This window comes from Stegostoma tigrinum, chromosome 10 (assembly GCF_030684315.1).
Source record: "Stegostoma tigrinum isolate sSteTig4 chromosome 10, sSteTig4.hap1, whole genome shotgun sequence".
In the NCBI taxonomy this organism is placed as follows: Eukaryota; Metazoa; Chordata; class Chondrichthyes; order Orectolobiformes; family Stegostomatidae; genus Stegostoma; species Stegostoma tigrinum.
This window is the reverse complement of record NC_081363.1, coordinates 71196691-71217829: the sequence shown is the minus strand read 5'-3', so window position 1 is coordinate 71217829 and position 21139 is coordinate 71196691. Positions and strand designations below refer to the sequence as shown.

The 21139-nt window shown below is 38.3% G+C and overlaps 1 protein-coding gene across 2 annotated transcripts; it reads right to left on the bottom strand.

The window, feature by feature from the left end:
- Window positions 1-566: 566 nt before the first annotated feature.
- max (myc associated factor X) lies at window positions 567-20886 on the bottom strand. Of its 2 annotated transcripts, XM_048538252.2 has the most exons (5): window positions 20643-20886; window positions 20337-20363; window positions 16290-16397; window positions 5028-5151; window positions 567-1595 (listed from the first exon to the last, which is right to left on the bottom strand). In XM_048538252.2, the coding sequence occupies exons 1-5, from the start codon at window positions 20676-20678 to the stop codon at window positions 1408-1410; spliced, it is 483 nt and encodes a 160-aa protein (XP_048394209.1). In that variant the 5' UTR covers window positions 20679-20886; the 3' UTR covers window positions 567-1407. The 2 variants fall into 2 exon arrangements, with proteins under 2 accessions (XP_048394209.1, XP_048394210.1); XM_048538253.2 differs by lacking the exon at window positions 20337-20363.
- Between the last annotated feature and the right edge of the window lie 253 nt (window positions 20887-21139).

The window sequence follows — 21139 nt, the reverse complement described above, 5'->3', positions numbered from 1 at the left end:
AAAAATACTTCATCAGCTGGTAAGCTGCCAATCATAAAGGTCAAGAAAAATAATACATAAATCTAACTCATTATTATTTCATAGAAATCAAAACAATATTGACATTAGTGGCTGTGTTACTATGCAACTACTCAGAGCAAAGTAATTGTTGTTCTCAAGGAGAGAGACAGGCACTTCACATTTCAGTTTGGCATGAACCTTGTATTTAGGATTTTTTCTACCTCTGGGAAACTGGATAGCAAATAGAATTAATTCAGTTGCAAGTAAGTTGAATGAAGCTAATGTGCTCTTCCCTTTGACATTAGTAAAGATCATTAACTATCACAAATAACAAGGATAAAATAGTTTTTATTTATAGTCTCATAGTAAAGGTCAGCCTCAACTTGCAAGACAATTTGTGGCAGTATGTACAACATACCTGTAATTTCCATGGAATGGAATCAAATAACAAGAGACAAATCTACATAATGCTACAAGCTAGTTTAAGCTTTGACCAATAATTGAAAAGGCAGAGACAGACAAATGTACACACCCCCCACGCCCCCTCTCTCCCCCCCCCCCCCCCCAAACACAGCCTGAATAGTGCTTGGCAGCCAGCTGATTGTTCAGACATCAATAATTAGCAGTATTGTAAATCAATTTAATTTTGTACATTGTATTATGCAGACTGAGGCTTAAATACAATTATTTTGGTTCCTGCTAAAACATTTAAACTTAACATACCCATTTTGGATGTATTGACTGCAGATATTTCAGTACCATTAAGCATAGCTTTAGGGCACTTAACTGTTCCATCATTTCATAGGGTTACATAAAAGCAATACAAGGCACAGAATATTTGAGTTTTTAAAATCTGTAAAACACTGAGGAAATATGAAAAATAAAACATCTTAAGTGTACAGTTTTGAAGTCTATGGCTCTTTAATACCAAGTGACAAAGAATCTCTTTTTTAATTAAAATGAATAAGAGCAAACAATCTCAAAAAAGATTCAAGTTTAGTTCTACATGGCTGACAGTTTGTAATAGACAAACATACAGATTCATAGTGCATCAAATAACTTGTGCCTTGCTTCCTTAGTCTTTTATTAACGTATTCAAATCTAGATCCCCCCCCCCCCACCCCACGTCCAAATTGGATGCCACAGTTAGTAAGTCAGTCAAGAACTGCTGCAAAGTTTCTGTTGCAGCATGTGGAGTTCCTTAATAAGTTTGACAGCTGCCATGTTGTAATTTCACGAGGAAGAGCAGGAAGTCCTTCTACTGATGAAACAAGATGCTGTCCTGCTAACAGCATCAATTGTTCTAATCCTTAACGCACAAAGGGGTCTGACAGAAGACAAACTGAGAAGTAAAGCTATACACAAAAATCCCTAGTAAAAGCCAGCCAGTTTATTGCCTGAAGGGGTTCAGCATGCCTCCATTCGCAGCTTCTTCCTTGTCTGGGGTTCTTCCGTTTCTGACTCTGATGTTGAATCAGACCCTCCGTCAAAGGCAGAGACTGCACTGCCCTTGGGATTGGTGTATAAGCTGCTGTCGGAGGATGAAAAATTGGCCTGTAGCTGGGCAGCTGCCCGTGCCTTTTCCAGTGCACGTACTGCAAAAGAAAAGCAGTTCACTGATCAAACCAAAGCAACAAATTTATTTACTACACAGTGAAATCCTTCGCTACTGATTTCCACAGGAAATTGGTGTTGGGTACTGCAGGATTGTTCTCCGTTCACTAGAACCAAACTTATAATCACTTTGACAATGCATTTGAAGTGAGCCTTTAAACATCTTTAAAACTACTTCCCCTTCCTCAAAACTTTGGACAATGTTGCTCACATCTCTGCATCCTCACTAGGTATTGTTCAGCTCATTAGGTATAGATTAACATAGAATAAATCTAATATGGCAGCACAGACAGTAGGAACTGCAGTTGCTGGAGAAACTGAGAAAACACTGTGTAGAGCTGGATGAACGCAGCAGGCCGAGCAGCATCATCGGAGCAGGAAGGCTGATGTTTCCGAGGGTCTAGGCCCAAAACATCAGCCTTCCTGCTTCGATGATGCTGCTCGGCCTCCTGTGTTCATCCAGCTCTACACCTTGTTATTTCTAATATGTAAGCAGCTAACTTTTGTGTTCTACATATCCAGTATAGGCTCAGTGTAGTCACAGACTGTTCCACATTTGACAATACTTCAATTAGAGTATGGCAAGCAATTTTGGGCCCCAAAAGTCAGAATGGATGTATTGGCCCCGAAGGAAGTCCAAAGGAGGTTGACAAGATGATTCCAGGAATGAAAGGCTTAACATTGAGGAACGTTCAAGGACTCTGGGTCTATACTTGAAGTTTAGGAGGATGAGGGTGTATCTAGTTGAACCTGACAGAATACTGAAATGCCTGGATAGTCTGGACATTGGGAAGATGTTTTCATTGGTAGGAAAGACTAGGACCCAAGGATACAGCCTTAGAGTAAAGGGAAAACTCTTTAGAACCGAGATAAGGAGAAACTTCTTCAGCCAGCGAGCAATGAATCTCCAGAATTCATTGCCACAGAAGACTGGAAGGGCCAGTTCAAGTATATTTAAGGCAGAGATAGATAGGTTCTTGGCTGTCAAGGGATCAAAGGTTATGGGGAGAAAGCAGGAGAATAGGGATGAAACTCAATGGGCTGAATGGCCTAATTTCTGCTCCTGTGTCTTACGGTCTGTAATCACTGCAAAGCTTTATCAAATTTCTAAACTGAATTACTGTGTTTAATTGTGCATGAACCAGGTCCAGTGTACTGTTACTACCACCTTGTGGTAAAGTATTTGTCAAGCAGTTACGTTGTACAGTTATCAGTCCACAAAACAATCCTATCATTAATATTACTAGAAATAGGGGCATTCAACAAACAAGACAGACCCACTATAAAGCTTCAGAAAAAGAACTGCAAGAGACAAAAGGAAAAAAAAGTGTGGTTTGGGGGTTTAAAAAAAAAACACAATACAAGGGTATTTGTGGCAAGACAATAATTTCTGAAAAAAAAAAGAGGATGCCTCTGAATGTGACTCTCCAACAAGACCAGCATGTTTAGGTGTCAATCTGCCGGACAGAAACAGTACATGTAGTACATTTCATTCAAACCATTTTTTGGCATTGTAATGTAGTCACTTCAATGTTTTTTTGCATTCAAAAGTACATCGTCATATGAAAACTGAGGCACCAACCGATGACAACATTTTACTTTCAGGTGAAATTCTCATATTACTGGGTACATGTCAGAATGTGTAATGGACATGTCCACAGCCCATTGTACAAAATTAATGCCGAGTAAATTATGAGCACAGATTTAAGTAAACATTCCATGGGACTGCACTGATTCATTGTTTAGAACAGTGGTTAAGTTTTTACACCTCATTTTAAAATAATTAGTCATTGAAAGAAAATGTGAAGAGAAAATGCCAACATTGAGAGACAGCCCAAGTACTTGACTTAATGATTGGTCACAGTTGCTGTCCCCAATTCAAATTCTGCCAATTTGTACAGCCTATTTGAATTGATTTTATCGATCAGAAGCAACTTTCACAACCATACAGCATCCCAAAGCACTTATTAGCCAATCAAGTGTAGTCATTTTTATGATGTATGAGACATGGTAGCTTATTAGCAGACAAGTTCACACAAACATGTCAACCAACAGATAACTTATGCGTTGTAATGCTGATAAGACATATAAATATTAGCCAGTCCACTATGCTTAAGACTCATCTGTACTTCAAAATAGTGCCACATGCACCTGCAGGTGCTTTGGAGACTTTCAAGTGAGACACATTAGGTCTGACAGTACACCACTCCCTAAATACTATTCTGGAGCATCAGCTTTGACTTTTATGTTTCAAGTTCTGGAACTCTCCCTTTTGACACAAGAAGCAAAAATGGTACTAAGTGAGCTACAGTTAGCAATGGCAGCACCAGAATACTCCACAAGTTAATAGACAACTGTTCTGAGAACTCTGATACACCTGAGAACAAGAGTTGAATCACCAGTCTTGATGTGTCACAAAGAAACTGAGAGGCAGTGTCAGTTGAAATTTGAACCATCCTTTATTGATATGTCCAAGGGTCAGGGCCAAGGCAGATCTAATCTTGTTTAGAATTGTTTCCTCCACCAACATCAAGCCGAAATCAGCATTTGAAAAGAACACAAAAATCACTACACGAACCTTGCAACTAAATAATTAAATATACATTACTTCTACGTCTTACTGACAATATCAGTTAACATTTGTTCATCAGAAAGAAAATATAAATTTAGATGATCAATGAGATAACCTTTTAAATAGTACACAATAGAAAATAATCTCATGCAATAACTTGAAACAGTCTGTTTGAAGGAGCAAGTTTTAAAACCATCTGTCCACTGATGCTGCCTGGCTTGCTGTGTTCCTCTAGCTCCATATTTATTTCCAATCATGTCTGTTTATTTCAGGTCAGCCTTCATGCAAGACTGTCATAGATTTGAAATTTAGATCACGCTCAAAAATAGTTAAGGTAGTCTTTTTTACCCCCCATTATCAGGCTTTTCCAAAGACTCTTAGACCATTGAATTCAAATATCCTACAAATGCTGAATGCAGGGTCTCTCATCTAAGCTTTCTAAACTGAAACTGAAGCCTTCAAACAGCACAGAGAAAGATTAATAAAATCCTTCAGCAGTCTTACCTTTGAAAGTGATTGGTCTTGTTACCAATTTAATTCAATTTGTGTTTATTGGTTTTAAAATTGTATAATTTTTTGGAAAAGCTATTAAATGAACTGCACCATCACAGTGAGCCAAAGTCTAAGGGGCATTTTGTGAATAAGGGTCGAGGCCCAAAACGTCAGCTTTCTTGCTCCTCTGATGCTGCTTGGCCTGCTGTTCATCCAGCTCTACACCTTGTTATTTAAGGGACACTACCCACAGATTGAGCAAAATTAGTCTAACCTCTGACAAATTCCAGACTAGAAATCAAAACACAAGTGAACTTAAACAAATAAACTCAATATAGTAGAATCTTACCTTGCTGCTCAAGCAGAGTATTCTGTCGCTTCAGGTCATCGATGTCCTGCTGATGTGTGTGATTTTTCCGCCTCATATACTGAATATACTCTGTGGCTTTATCTAAGATTTGGGCACGGGATGCCTATAGAGGCAAGTTTCAAGAAAGATCTTAGTTATTGAACTATTCTGCATGCCATCAAATTTCAAATTCAATTCTTTACTGTATCAAAGAGCAAAACGTCTCGAGTAGTTAATAGGAAAATGACCAAACTAAATTCCTTGGATAATGATGGAATAGTGTAGGGGGAGGGGCTTAGATTAGTTTACAGGTCGGTGCAACATCGAGGGCCGAAGGGCCTGTTCTGCACTGTATTGTTCTATGTTCTAAATTTTTATTGCTCAACAGGACCATGCATAGTGTAGATTTTTAATCAACATGAGCTTAAACAGATGAAATCAAATCTCTGAGAGGTATTCAGTGAATAACTGGATCAGGGAGTGTTAGAACAATTCATATTCTACGTCAATCTACGATTTAATTTGAATTGGGGAGGGATGAGTAGTGGCAGGTGAACGCAGTTGGCTTAACTGTTAAGAAAAAAGCGATTGGTTCCCTGGTCCAGGCCTAACAGCTAATGATAGAAGGTTGATACAACGACAACATAATGAGGTACTGGAAAAGTAGCCGGCACATAAACCTGTATCTCAAAAAGAAAAAACAGTCTTCAAATTAGGAAGGTCAAGAGAAAAAAAAACAAAATCTGAAGTATGTTAAAACAGACATTGTGCTAGCATTCAATTATGTATAGTCATCTTGCGTTATAGATATACACTGCACTAGCCAAGAATTCTCTTAAAATACAACTTAATGTCTGCTTGATTTCAAAACAGTTGTGAAATTATTTTCAATGCAGCAATCTCAATGACGCATATGATAATGCCCTGACGAATAACCACTGAAGACAACAGCTTTTATACTAATCTAGACTTGAATATCTTGTATGTTATTATAAAACAGCCATATCTTGAACAAATAAGTATGCTGCTGGGCCTAACTGTGAAATAACTTGCTGGGTTACTGAGACTGGTTGCAGAATATTGCCTTCCTTCAGTATTGTTCTGACAAATACTGAAATTGGATTTACTAAAAGGAATTTTAAACATCAGAGCAGTCAGTCAGGAACATCAACAAGTGTGACTGAAGAAAATATGACACTTCCACAATCATTACTGTTTCCTCTCTAGTCTATTTTAAAAGCACTCAATCGATTTATTTTTTAAAAACCTGTTAAGTTTTTATAATGAAGACATTTCACAATTAGAATCTTTATTCTGCTATGAAATCGCTGGATTTCAGTCAAAATTCATGCTGTATGAATGTGTCAACATAAATGAGGATAGAACTAAGCAATCATCACAGAATTAAAAACAATAATTATCAAAAATAGGTTATCAAGATAGTCTGTCATCAAAAATATCATGATTCTTTAATGAAAGAATCACACCTGCGATGAACCAACAGTGACTTCTGCTACAAAAAAAGGAGTAAGAAAATCATGTCCATAAATAAGGCAAAAATGCAGCACTTCCCAAAACTAGATTTTTCAGGAGTCTTCAAGTACAACCAGTCTGAAAAACCAGTCCACAATAATACCTGGCCCTGACAAACCAGGGCAAGACTTTTACAGTTAATGGTAGGACCCTGAGGAGTTTTGCCAAACAAAGAGACCCAAGGATACAGGCGCACAGAACCTTGAAAGTGCAGCCATGGGTAGGTAGGGGGTTGAAGGCAGTGTTTGGCATACATGCCTTTATTGGTCAGGATGTTAAGTATGGGAGTTGGGATATCATGTTGTGACTGTACAAGACATTGGTGAAGCCACTTTTAGAATACTTCTAAAAGTACTTCTGTCACCTGCTTTAGAAAGTTGTTGTTAAACTTGAGGGTGCAGAAAAGATTTACAAGGATGCTGCTGGGACTGGAGCGTTTGAGCCAAAGGGAGAGAATGAACAGGCTGGGGTTTTTTCCCTGGAGCATCGGTAGCTGAGAGCTAATCTGATAGAGGCTAATAAACTAAAAAATGGACATTGTTAGGGTGAATAGCTAAGGTCTTTTTTTTGAAGGGGGAGGGAGTCCAAAACCAGAGGGCATAAGTTTAAGGTCAGAGGGGAAAGATTTAAGAACCTGAGGGGTAACTTTTTCCACAGAGAAGGTAGCGAGTGTATGGAATGAGCTACTAGATGAAGTGGAGGTGGATACAATTATAACATTCTAAAAAGGTATCTGGACGGGTATATGAATAGGAATGTTTTACAGGGATAATGGGCCAAATACTGGCAAATGGGACTAAGTCAGACTGTGATGTCTGATCAGCGCGGACAAGTTGGATTGAAAGGCCTGTTTCATGTTGTATGACTAAGAAACATCTCATTTTGAATTCTGAGAGGTTTCTTCGCTCTTTTGTAACGAGGCCACATAAAAAGATATTTCCCTTGGAAAATATTCCCCCCCTCCAATCCCAACCCCTTCCATGTTTCATGTTATTCTGTATTTTATTCTAAGTTTTGCATTTGAGGTAACATAACTGCACGGAACAAGTGAATCATGAAAAAAGTCTAGACTGCGATAAATACCCCATTTTGTGTTTTGGGCCAGCTTTAGGTATTCCATATTCCATCTGGGATAATGAGGCAGCTAGTTACTGTTCTCAGTCTTTCCGCATTCCTTGCGGAAGTGTACCCATACTAATTGCGAAAAACACCCTGGTAAGATAGTTAATACTATTAACTCGGTTCAGAGTTATCAGAGAATGTGCCCCACAAAATTTTCAATAGAACACAATTTCTATATTCTATTTCTATATTCATTCCACAATAATAACAAAGTTCTGCACAACTTATGTCAACTGGGATTTAGTTACCAACTTTTGATTGAACACAGTACATTACCCATATTCAAGAAGTGCAAAAGAATTACCCTGCCATCTGAACCAATATTTTGACCTTTAAGTGCTGATGTACACTTGTTAAACGTTCATGGATATGAATCGCAGAATCCAGAGAGTGTGGAAAACGGCCATTTCACCCATTAAGTCTGCACCAACCATCCGGAGAGCATCGTACTTCGACTTCAACACCATCACACATGAGATGGCGAATGGACTGAGAATGGGCATCAATACTACAGTTCAATTTTGCACAGCCAATCCATCTAACTTGCACATCTTTGGACTGTGGGAGAAAAATGGAGCATCTGAAAGAAACCCACACAAACTCGTGCAGATGCCACATGGTCACCCAAGTCTACAATCAAACCCGGGTCCCTGGTGCTGTGAGGAATCAGGGCTAACCACTGAGCAACCACGTTGCCTCTGAATGGTTGAAGTGATTTTGTTGAAACAAAGTAAATTACAGCAATTCAAACAAATCTCAATTTCTTTCCTCAACAAGTGGGATCAATATGATAAATCATGTACCTTGTCTTTTGTGTGGGCAATGTTTTTGGTGTTATACAAAGTTACTTCCAAACACGTGAAATTGACCATCTGAATTTTTGTTCTCAGTTCCAGATCTGAGGCCTACTCCTAACTGTCTCTTTAATCTGTCAGACAGGAACAGGAAATGTCCTTTTAAAACTATTCCACAATACAACTGGATGTTCTGCAACTTTTAAAAAAAACAAATCAATCCACTTGCCTTGCCATACAACCTCAATCAGTTAATAGCAGAGTGGTTGTTCACAGTTTCTTGACTAATATTTTCCTCCATCCTAACTGATTAGAACTAGTTTTTACAATGTCAGCTAAAGAGCAGTCATACTGGACTTGAAATGTGAAGTGTTTTTGTTTCCATGGATGTTGCCAAGCCTGAATTTCTCTAGCACAACCTGTGCTAGTTTTAGATTTCCAGCATCTACAGTATTTTGTTTTTATTGTAAAATCCAAATTTCATTCCTGAATTTGTACTAAGTGCTTGTATAATACAAAGTTTCAAATTTATTTTGCAATCCCTTCACATTGAAATAGAAATGAAGGAACATTGGAACAGGGCTCATTCATTCAACCAATCAAGTCTGTTCTGACATTCAATTAGAACAGTGCTGATCTCTCTTTTAATGCTTTGCTTCCATAACCCTCAATACCTGAGCAAAAATTAAATATTAGTTTTAAAAATTTTAAAACAAGTTAAATTTCAAACATTTCAACTGACCATAATTAATTGCTGAATCAAGACCCAACAGGACTCGGGTGCAGTTAGCATAGCAGCAACGTGAGCTTTAGGTGACAAGTTTATAAACATAAATAAGGGAGACCAGGATAGTCACAGACGAAGTCAGTTCCAAAGGTACAGATACGAGTTTTGAAACAGTAACTGCACGAAGCTACGGGGTGGAAAGAAACAGTCTTAAAAGCATGAATATTTAATCAGCAGCTAAGCTCAGGGTGAAACATGATGTCAAGGTTATGAATATTCTGATTCAGCCTCCTGCATGTTCCACAGTCAGGGACAGAATTGCTGGACAGGAAACAGTTTGCAGAAAGGACTGAGAATAATAACTTTGCCTTTCTCAACGTTTAGTTGGGAAGAAATTTCAGCTCATTCAGTACTTATTGGAAAATGTTTTCCCATCACCCTTCGACGTACTGGTTACCGTTGGCATCCTCCTGACTGCCGGACACAACTGAATGGCACATTCTAGACTTTCAAGAGGAAACCATTTCTCTCAAACTACCTTTACAAAATCTTATCATCTTAACATCTCAATGAGAAATTATACCTTCATCTATATTTAAGGGAAATACAGGCTTAATCAGTGCAGCCCAATCTCAATTTAATATTTAACTACAGCATTATCCCAATCCTTGTGGCACTGCCTACCCCTCAAGCTAATCGAGGATAATATCCTTCTTGAGATGTGGCACCCAGAGTGGACGGTACTTTCAGATTGCTCTGCACTGCTGCAGCAACTTCTAATAATTTGTATTCTAGTCCCCTTGAGTTAAGAACTAACATTTCACAAGCGTTTTCAATTCTTTGAAATTTCTGTACTCTGACCCCAATTCTTCTAAGCTTTCCGCAATTTAGAAAACATGAAGAATTATCTTTAGTTTTTAAAATAGCATTCAATTTGACATCTAGAGCGCAGAAGGAAGACAGTTGGCCCATCATGTCTAACACATGCTCTTCAAATGAGCACCAAGACTTACCCCAGACTGTTGCACATTTCTTTTTAAATAATTCAATGCCCTCTTGAATGGCTCAACTGAATCTGCCTCCACACAGTTTCACCCTGTACATTCCAGAAGAGATTTTCACACCAGCGAGTTTTGAGAAGATTTGTAGCTCAGGTTGAGGTTCTGGATATGAGTTTGCTCGCTGAGCTGCAAGGTTAGTTTTCAGACGTTTCGTCACCATTCTAGGTAACATCAGTGAGCCTCCGACGAAGCACTGGTGTTATGTCCCGCTTTCTAGTTATCTGGTTAGGTTTCCTTGGGTTGGTGATGTCATTTCCTGCATTGGTGATGACATCACCAACCCAAGGAAACCTAACCAGATAAATAGAAAGCGGGACATAACACCAGCGCTTTGTCAGAGGCTCACTGATGATGAAACGTCTGAAAACTAACCTTCCAGCTCAGCGAGCAAACTCACATCCAGATTTTCACACCTTTTTATTATGCACAATTTTAAAACCACACCCTCTCATTTGTAATCCTTTTACAAGCAAGAACACCTCCTTATCTACTTTATCTAGCCCTCAAAAAAACCTTGAAGATTTCTATCAGATCTCCTCTTAGTCTTTGCCTCTCCAAGAACAGTCCTAATCTCAATCTATCCTCATAACTGAAGTTTTGCATCCTTGTACGTCTCTTCTGCACTCTTCCAAATACATTCAATTCTTCCCATAATACAGCAACCAGAATTGGACATAAATTCCAGCTGGCGTCTTAGTAAGTTTTATTAATTACTTTTGTACTCCGCTCCTGATAACAAAACATCAGCTATGTTTGTTTTTGTCCAAATCATTTATGTAGTGAAAAGCCAATGCAATATCACAGATCTCTCAGCACTTAAAATTCTGAGGGGACCTTGAGAGGTTAAATTATTCAAACAAGATCACTTTTCATTCTTCTAAACTACAACATGCTCAACCAGTTCACGAGACAATTCCCAAGTCCCTTCAAAGTATATTGCATTCCACCTACATTAAAAGCCTGTATTCCATGAGCCTTAACTGCTGACTACATAGCGTACTTAAGAGTCATAAGTTAGTTGACAAAGAGGTCTACTGCAGTATTCCGTAGTTTCTCTCCTTCTGCAGGTCACATCCTACCAATGTGACAAATCTCAAACTTGCCCCACATTATACCTTATCGGTCAATTTATTTGCCCACTCATTAACTCAGCTATATCCCTTTGTGGTCTGTTTCATCCTCACAACCTGCTTTCCTTTCTATCCTTTTCCATCACACCCCTTGAATTTCAAGTATTTGTACCTTTCGGATAGCAATGAAAGAAAGACGATGCTGACTTTATACACAAGTAAAATACTGGATAAGCTGGAAATTGGAAATTTAAAACATGTTAAAATACTTTGCAGGGGGTAGCATGTCAGAGAGAAACAGACTTGACAAACATGACTTTGTGAATTCAACAAACAGGCACTTCACTTTTCAACTTAACATTCAAGAGCCTTCTGGGCTCAAGATGGAGTGCAACAACTTCAGATCATGACCTCTTTTCCCATCTTGTTTATTTTTGTGGTGCTTTTTCACTCTTTATTCCTTCACTTTGCATCTGGATGATTACTGTGCAGCCAACTACAAATTCTGCTAGTACAGCTTTTGATCCTTATCCTGTCCTATTGCCATAATTTTTATAGCTTTTGTTGCATGAACTATTGTCAATTGATCTTTCCTGCCCTCTACTATATTAAAGCTACCCTTCAACTGTTCTTCCCCTCTTCAGATTCTGAAACCCTATAGGCAAGTCCCTCCAAAAAGAAAAACAAAATCACACTGATGCTGTGGAAAATGCACACAGCCTATTAAATCCCAATGAAACATGTTGGTTTACATTACTGCACTAAGACATTACACAAATTTAGGTCAAGAGGGTGTCACTTCTGTGACTGGATAAATGAATCCACAGTCTCAATTATATTCCATAGGCTGGCCTCAGTCCTTCAATTTTATCCCTTACTATCTACGGCTTTGATTTCAAAAAACTGAGTGAATGCTACTCAAAATATTTTGATACAACTTCAAATATCAAAATTCTTTCCAAGAAAGACCAAATGAGATAAAAGGAGATGGAGTGAATTGTGACAGGGAGCATTAAGATCAAGCTGCTTAAAAGAAATTACCACTAAACATTCACAGACAGGTTCCATTTTGAGTATTATATCTGACTGACATCACTTGCTACTCAATGTCTCTTACCTTGACTTTTCCCATTGATCCACAAAGTGGAGTTTCATTTGATAGACTGAGCTAGTTATGATGATTACATTATCACCAATTCCACAAGAAAATCGTGTTTTCTGAATGTATCAAAGTATTTTGGTTCCAATTCACATGAGAAAGTTTACTCACTTACTTGCTAAGGTTTGAAGCTCTTCACAACTTAAACCCCATTCATCCATACTTTCATCCCTATCAATTCGATCCCTTGAAATCAGGACTTCTTTTGCAATGAAAACACATAGTCCACTTTAGGGCGGGATAATAAATTAGTTGAAACAGGCTAAAGAACTTTGCTATTTCAGCAATCCGACAGATTATCAAACAAAAGGAAACATTTTTTCCAATGCATGGTACTCTATAAATGCTCAGTACCAAATCTGCTCTCTGGTATGTCAAAATTACAATTGTTCTCTCAAATTAATCAATCACTGTAATGACTTTGAAATTATGCATCTATATATATTTATTTTCAAAAGAAAAGGTACTCATGATATGGAGCCCAAGAGTTACTCACAATTACACATGATCTGCCAGCAACATCAGCAAATTGTGACTGGCTACCATTACCGATGTTTTGTCTCTTTAGACCAACAATCTTAAAGAAACAGGTCACTGAGCAGCTAAACAATCACAACGCTTCAGACTCCAGCTAGCCATGAACAATGCTTGATGTGCTTGCATTGTTGTAAACATTACAATAGTCTACGCTTTTGGCAAAGATCCGTAGCTTGGATTGTGGGTGAGGTTGTTGACTTGCTCACTGAGCTGGCTTGTTCTCGTTCAAACATTTCATCACCACGCTAGGTGTCATTATCTGCAGAGCCTCCGATGAAGTGATGTTATTCTACTCTGCTTGGAATTTATACTGTCCGCTATGGTGGGTAGTGTCTTTTCTGGTTTTGATCTATATGGGTTTGTAAATGGGGTCCAATTCTACATATGTGTGTTTATAGCATTATGGGTGGAGAACCATGCCTGTAGGAATTCCCCTGCATATCTACATTTGTGTTTGGCTTAAGCTACTATGGTTACCTTGTGCCAGTTAAACTGATGGCCTTCATTTTCTGAGTGTACCGATATTAAGGAGAGTTTGTCATGCTGTTTTGCTACTAGTTGATGCACAAGTATTCTGATGGCTAGTTTCTGGTCCTGTAGGTTGGTACGTAGATGACACGTGTCATTTTTAAATGCAACAACTTAGAAGAGACCCACAAGTTCATCAACAGCACATTTGCAGGGATTAAATTCACAAGGGAAGAAGAAAACAACAATCAACCTCTTTTTGGATGTTAAAGTTAAGCATATGACCAATGGGGAGTTCCAAACCTCAATATATAGAAAAGCAACCCACACTGATCAAATCCTCAACTTCCACAGCAACCACCCAAATGTCCACAACAAAGCTGCATACAGACACTATTTAAAACGGGCGAGGACACAAGGCAACCTTCTGGAACTGCACAGGAAAGAGGAAGAACATCTATATGAAATCTTCGCTCTAAACGGATATCCCTGCAACTTCATCCACAGATGTCTACAAAACAGACAACAGGAGGGCACAGTATGCCCTAACACACTGGCTCCACTGCCATATATCATGAATATATTGGAAGTGACAACAAGACTCTTAAGATCACTAGAAATTGTGGTAGCCCACAAGCAGGCAGCCACTCTACGACAAACACTCAAGGATTAAAGACCCCATTCCCACAACAGGCAGAACCAACATGGTTTACAAAATACAATGCAACAACTGCCACAAACATTACATCGGACAGGAAGGAAACTAGCTATCGGAATACATGAATATCAACTAGCAGCAAAACAGCATGACAAACTTCCCTTAATATCGGTACACTCAGAAAATGAAGGCCATCAGTTTAACTGGCACAAGGTAACCATAGTAGCCGAAGGCAAACACAGACACGCTCGAGAATTCTTACAGGCACGGTCCTCCACCTGTAATGCAATCAACATTTAGAATTGGACCCCATATACAAACCCAGAAATGACACTATTCACTATAACAGACAGTATAACTTCCAATCAGAGTAGAATAACAACGCTTCACTGGAAGCTCCAGCGATGATGTTACCAAGCATGACGATAAAATGTCTGAACGAGAACAAGCCCAGCTCAGCAGGAAAGTCAACAGCCTCACGTTGCAACAGTATAACATAACAAAAATTACTTCTACAAAAGTACGTGTGAGTCTTCAGTTATCTGAAAGAATTGGAGGCCGTCAACTCGTTACTAATAAAGACAACACAGATATTAATTCAGGTGGGACGATTCAGCAAATGAGGTGATAACAGAATAATTCACTGGGAAGCAGTCCTTCCTCCCTAACCAGTATGGTCACACACCCAATGGATCTAGCCATTTTCACCTTCCTTGACCTGCATATTTCCCAAAGCTCGGAAGCTGTGGCCGACAATACAAACCTTGCAAAAATAATCCACAGCTTCCTTAAAAAGATAACAACTGATCTCGTAAGAGTAGCTTGATTACCTACACTTCACCCATATTGGTTAAAACCTAACATTGATGAGTTCAAGCTCTGATTCAGATTTCTAGCTTTTTAAGCCACACAAGAACCATCCCCATATTCTGGGGCTAAAGTTACATCCCCTTTCGCGTTAAAAAAACTCACCATCCGTCAACAGCAGGTCTCTTTTTCGCTAAGTTTTGAAACACTAACAAATGCAAGGTATTCTACAACAAAGCATGCAAAATAAGGCTCAAATGTTTGTTGCTTGTACAGAAAGCTTAATATATTTCTGAACTGAAATACTGGGAATTTTGCTTAGCCATCATTTGTTACTCAATAATTACATGTGGCGCATAAATAACCCACAAATATACCTCTGAAAAATTCCTGCTCGAGAAACCAATTACACGACCCGCCAAAAAAAATCCACTCCGGACTGTACAAAGATTAAATAAATGTAAAGATTAATATATGATATACTTATTATCCATATTCCAGTCCACTTTAATATACTTGAAAGTAGTTTGAGATTTTTCTCGCTCATTTGACGTGGTTTAGGAAAAATTCAGGATAAGAAATGATATCAGACTCACGCCTTCATCCTATCCCAACGCTGTTTTCTTTAACACTGAAGTTAACCAGCTCTTCTGATCATGTTTAATTTCGACAATCCGCAATGAAATTTAGACAGAGTTCACAAAAAGTTTCAAGCAAATGCCTTGCTAAGACTCCATGCAGAAGATTCCTGGTTTCAATCTTCAACAAAGCCCGTGGGCTTGTGTGTAGATCAAGGCGGAGTTGGCTAACTTTCAGATAAATGGGAAATTAAAAGAAGCTTACAACAGCTCACCCACTGCAGACCACGGAACGCATGAGAACTCAAAGCCTGACTGACAAATACACGGGAGGCACATGATAGACTTTGCCACCATTAACACAATTATCTGTCTTAACAACCTGAAAGTAAAACTACTATTGTTCTGCATTTAAATCAGCCATAAGACAGATACCAGTGTCGGATATTTTACAAAAACAACAATTATTTGAAGCACTTAAGTGACAGATGGAAGCATGGCAATATATTCTTATACAGTACTACAAATGTCGACACTGAAGCAATTCTTAAGGAAATGATTGTAGAATTGGAGTAACAGAAAAAAAAATAGAAAACCAAATGGACAATTTTCTCTCAAATTTGTGGCACATCAATTCAAAATAAAAATCTTCGGACATTTCCCAAATGCATCCGACAAAAGTTCTACTAAATGTCGAAACATAAGCAAAATTCAGTAAAAAGCTGTGTAACTTAACTAGAACACCAACCTTTTCACCCTGGAGTGACGGTACAGAGTCACGTAAACTATGAAAGCTGTCTTTGATGTGATCCCTGCGTTTGCGCTCCAGTGCATTGTGGTGTGCTCTTTTATCTGCCTGAAAAATAATATGACAGCATCAGTTAGCCTGAAGTACTTTTCATAAAAGGATAAACACGTGCTCATAGGTTAACATGTTATTGATGTTTAATGGTGCTGAAATTACAAGTTACTATGGACAAATCAGTTCAAGAAAATCATTTTTGAATCATAAGTTATGAGTCCATGAACACCAAAGCCTTCAGATTGTCTCTACCCAGCTATTGCTAGCCTATGACCTGACTCCTCCACGGTGTCAACCAGAGTCCCAAATTCCAAATAGCTAAAATTAAAGAAATATTTTAATTTAGACAATGATTCACTTTATTTGTTTACAGCATTTACACTACTCAGGTTTTGAATATTAAATAGTTTAGCTTTTGGATACACCTGCCATGGGTTCCCATCCCTTTGCCTTCAAGATGAAAATAAAGGACCTTTCGGCACAGCCCTTGTGACACTTAAAATGTTCCTTTACACCAGGAGGCCTATGTTCAACTCCTACCTGGTCCAAAGATGTGTAATGATAACCCTGAACAAGGGTGGTTATATTAAAATACCTTTTAAATACAATATCCAGTATCACGCCTAAGTTAAGGATGTTTCCATCTAAGATAAAAACTTAGCTGATTGCAAATTATATTAAACTTAAAAGTTAATTCACTAAGGAACTTTAACTTAATATTTTGTGTTTTAATTTTTCATTTTGAAATGGGGGAGGAAAAAAGTTGCCTGACCGCTACAGAATCAAGATCAATGAAGTTCCCACCAATTTACATTCTTAACATTTTCTGATTTGTTAACTGTAGATTTTACGAACAGCAGTGAACTTGAAAAACGTCACTGAAGGTTGCATATTTAAAGCCTAATGACCCTTTAAAACGAGATTAATATTTAAATATTAAACAGTAGTTTTGCTAAATGCAATTCTTATGCATCAGATCTCTTTTGTAATGAACCAGTAGCAAACACTACAACAGCAGTAAACATTTAAAGATGCCTTTCTCCTCACTGTATTTCAAACTAAGTATTTTTAAAACATTTCTATTAGACAAAAAAGGCAAAGTAAAAGAATAAGTTACCATACTGGTTGTGTACCTATAAGATTCACATACCAAAGGCAATCAAATCACCTGTCACTCCAACGGAACATCTAACATTTAGAAGGCATTTATCAATTGTAAACATTAAAAAGGCTATACTTTGCTAATAAAGACAATGACAAATAATAATAATGCTAAGCAATATTACTAAGTAGCTAAAAAATGTGTTGACAAGATGAAGCCCTTCACAGGAAAAGGCACAAACTTTTAAAATATGCACCCAAACACTCAAAGCCAGTGCAAATATCAAAAATTTATCCTTTCCTGGGGCAACATCACCTGCAATTTATTTCTTGCCAATTTTAACTTTCAGTTTCGTTAATAGTGGTACAGGAAGTCATTGTCACAAATAAGAGCTATATATGCAAGAATTGTGCTTAGCACGCAAGTCATGTACACACATCATTTAGGAAAAATAACCGCAGATAACCAAGTACAAGTCTGACTTCACATTCCTTCCTTCAAACTCCTGAATGTGCCTCACCAAATTAGATAATTAGTGAAAAGGACATATACCGCATTCCACAAGATAAAAAAACAGTCGCAATCATCTTGAGGCAACTTTGCACATCTGCTTGTAATGTCAGCTCTAACATTATCAGGTGAGGCACACTGAATAACACCTCAAAAACAGTGCCGAAAAATTGGAGCAAATTCTATACAAAAAATTTCCATAGTTTAATTTCTTACCAAACTACCATATTACACAGGAAGTTAAAGCTTGGAGCCACAGGTGACTATTGCCATGTATTAGCCTGACCAGTTAGGAATAGTGCAATTGTGAGAAAGCATTGGCAAACCAAATACTCTTTTTTTTTTGCAAATTTTGGGCAACAATCAATGCTTGCAGATTTCTTGCTGAAATAACAGATAATTATCTGGCTTGCAAACAAAACTGTGTTGCAACTGAAACTCCCACAAACTGGAAAACTGGTTAACTGCATTTTTCTGATAGATTTTGTTCAAAGTATTGGAACTTAATAAACAGTTAGGAATTTACCCAATAAACACATCTGGGATTTGCATTAAAAAAAGCAATTTTACTGAATTTCAAATGTAAAAAAAGTGAGAGGAGCACCTGCAATTAATTTACAGTCCAACAGCAACACACATACATTAGATTTAGTGCCCCTGCAGTGCTTCCCTCCAAAACCTGCACAGCTAGGAAGTCTACAAGCACAAAAACAAGTTGCTAAATACATTTAGTCCCTAATAATCATTCTATTCTCAGTGATGTTATTCATAACATCTGTAAGGCTCATCCTCATTTATCTTCCACAGGTCAAGAACTATGTGCCTATTTTTTTCTTTACTGAATGTTGGTTTCAATTAAGAAGGTAACTCAATTGTGGTCAAGGTAATAATTGGTAATATTTGTGTCATCATTCTGTTTAAAAAGTCTCACCTCAACACTAAATGTTGGAGGTCAGTCAAATAGGTCACAGATTCCTCCACAACTTTCAGGGCCATTGTTGCTCTGTGCTTACTTCACAGGAGACAAATAGAGGAATCTAAGTGTCACCTATTGAGGCAATACATTCTAGGTGCCCTGTAATGGACAATAAACAAAAATGTCTGGGCCTAAGGATCTGAATGTCAACCAAATATTAGGGTTTCAGCCCACCAGTGGAGTATTTGGCATCCTGGCTGCTCATCACAAGAAAAGTAAAATTTCTCACGGGATCCTAAAAACTTATACTTTCAATTTTTTTAAAATATTTAAATATGGCACATAACTAAGTGTTCAGTTGGCTTTTTAAAGGCATCATTCTACCTGATCAATGATTACACACACACTTCCTGGAGTCCATTTTGTGTTATGCATACAACCAAAAAAAACCCGTACAAGTATCTTAACTATTTACATTTTGTTATTAATAGGCGGAGAGAGGGGAAAAAAAAGTTTCTCGAAAACGACGAATAAGAATTGCTTTCAGCAGCCGGTCGTCCGAAGCCGCTGTATCAAACACGTTTACACATCTACAAAAGAGGAAGGGAGGGAGAAAAACAGCTCACGACGAATGTGTTAAATGCTCCCATTAGTGCAGGTTTCCGATGGATCGGACACACTTTCACGCGAAACGCGAAGATTGGGTGAATCAGGGGAAAAGAAGAGGGATAAAAAAAACATACTGGAACAAAAAAGATAAGATGCCAGCGATTTCGAGCGAATCTATTTGTTTGGCTTCAGTACAAGAGTGGAATGGATGTAAATAGGACGCGCTGAGGCTTGTGGGCAAAATGAATTGTTTTTGAAAACATTGCACAGGGAAAGGGGAAGGAATGAAAATCTCCAAAAGTGAAACGAAGATAGAAAATCGGCAAGCAAGAGATGGAGGAGAAGAATTCCTAAGACAGCGAGGGTTAAGGAACCACATTAAAGGGCATTCTGCACGACTGGGCTACTGGGCCTTTTGTAATGTCTCTAACCTAGACACTATCTATCACTCAAGCTCTAAACGCCTTGAGCTGGCCATTTGACCAGACTCAGGCGACGGGCGGGAATCGATTTTTTTAAAATATACAAACATCAGCAGTAAAGTTAAGTTTCGGGACATCTTACTTTAAAAATAAAGGTTGCAATAATATTCTGAAAAGGTAATCCAAATAAAAGAGGGAGGATACTGGGACAGCAGCTTGAAGCCACATCCCCAGCAACTATCAGGTTAAAAATAATAATCCAGGCTTTTAAGATTAATTTGATTTGTTTTTTCTTTGATTACACGAAGTAAATTACGTTTAGGGGATGGTAAAATAAGTTTAAAGATTATTTAAGTATATAAATAAGATTTATTTTTTTTTAAAGAAAAATCAAGGCGACGAGACGGGGTCTATGTTAATCCTCCGTTACGTACCGCTGTCTGAAACCTCGGCTGTTCTTCCTGAAAAACAGACAAGTGCACAAAATGATCACACAGCCGGAGAGTTGGCGCTTTACAAAAAAAATCGACAGAAAGAGAGAGAGAGAGAGAAAAGGGGGAAAATCCGTAACTACAGAGAAAAAAGGGGAAAAATTATTTTTTTTTCACAATCAGGTGGAAACAACTCCCAACACGTTAAAAACGTTTTATTATTATTTTCGAAACACAAACGAAACTGAAAAATCAAGCAAAATTTCGAAACAAAAATAACAATAATAGAAGGCACCAGGCGAGACTTACGTCGCTTTCGACCTCGATGTCATCGTTATCGCTCATGCTTTTTTTTAATTTAAAAATAAACCCAAAAAAAAAGAGATCGCAAAAACGGAAATTAAACTTTCACAGAAATAGTAAATTAATGTCAGAACGTACACAAAACAAAAACAAAACACACAACTGTGAAGGGAGAAACCAACAGCAAAAATCACTCGTGACTCCGGGAGCAGCTCCGCCCGACAGGCCACGGCTCCCCTACATCAACCTCGCCCCCACTGCGCATGGGCGGCTGGGCTGGTGCCGCTGGGGGATGTAGTACCTTTCACAATTGGCGTCCACTATCCGCTCTGGGCGCCTGGACTACCTTTCCCATAATCCCCGGCCCCACCACCGACTGAGTTCCACCCGTCAGCTGGATGGAAGAGGTAATGGGAACTGCAGATGCTGGAGAATCCAAGATAACAAAGTGTGGAGCTGGATGAACACAGCAGGCCAAGCAGCATCTCAGGAGCACAAAAGCT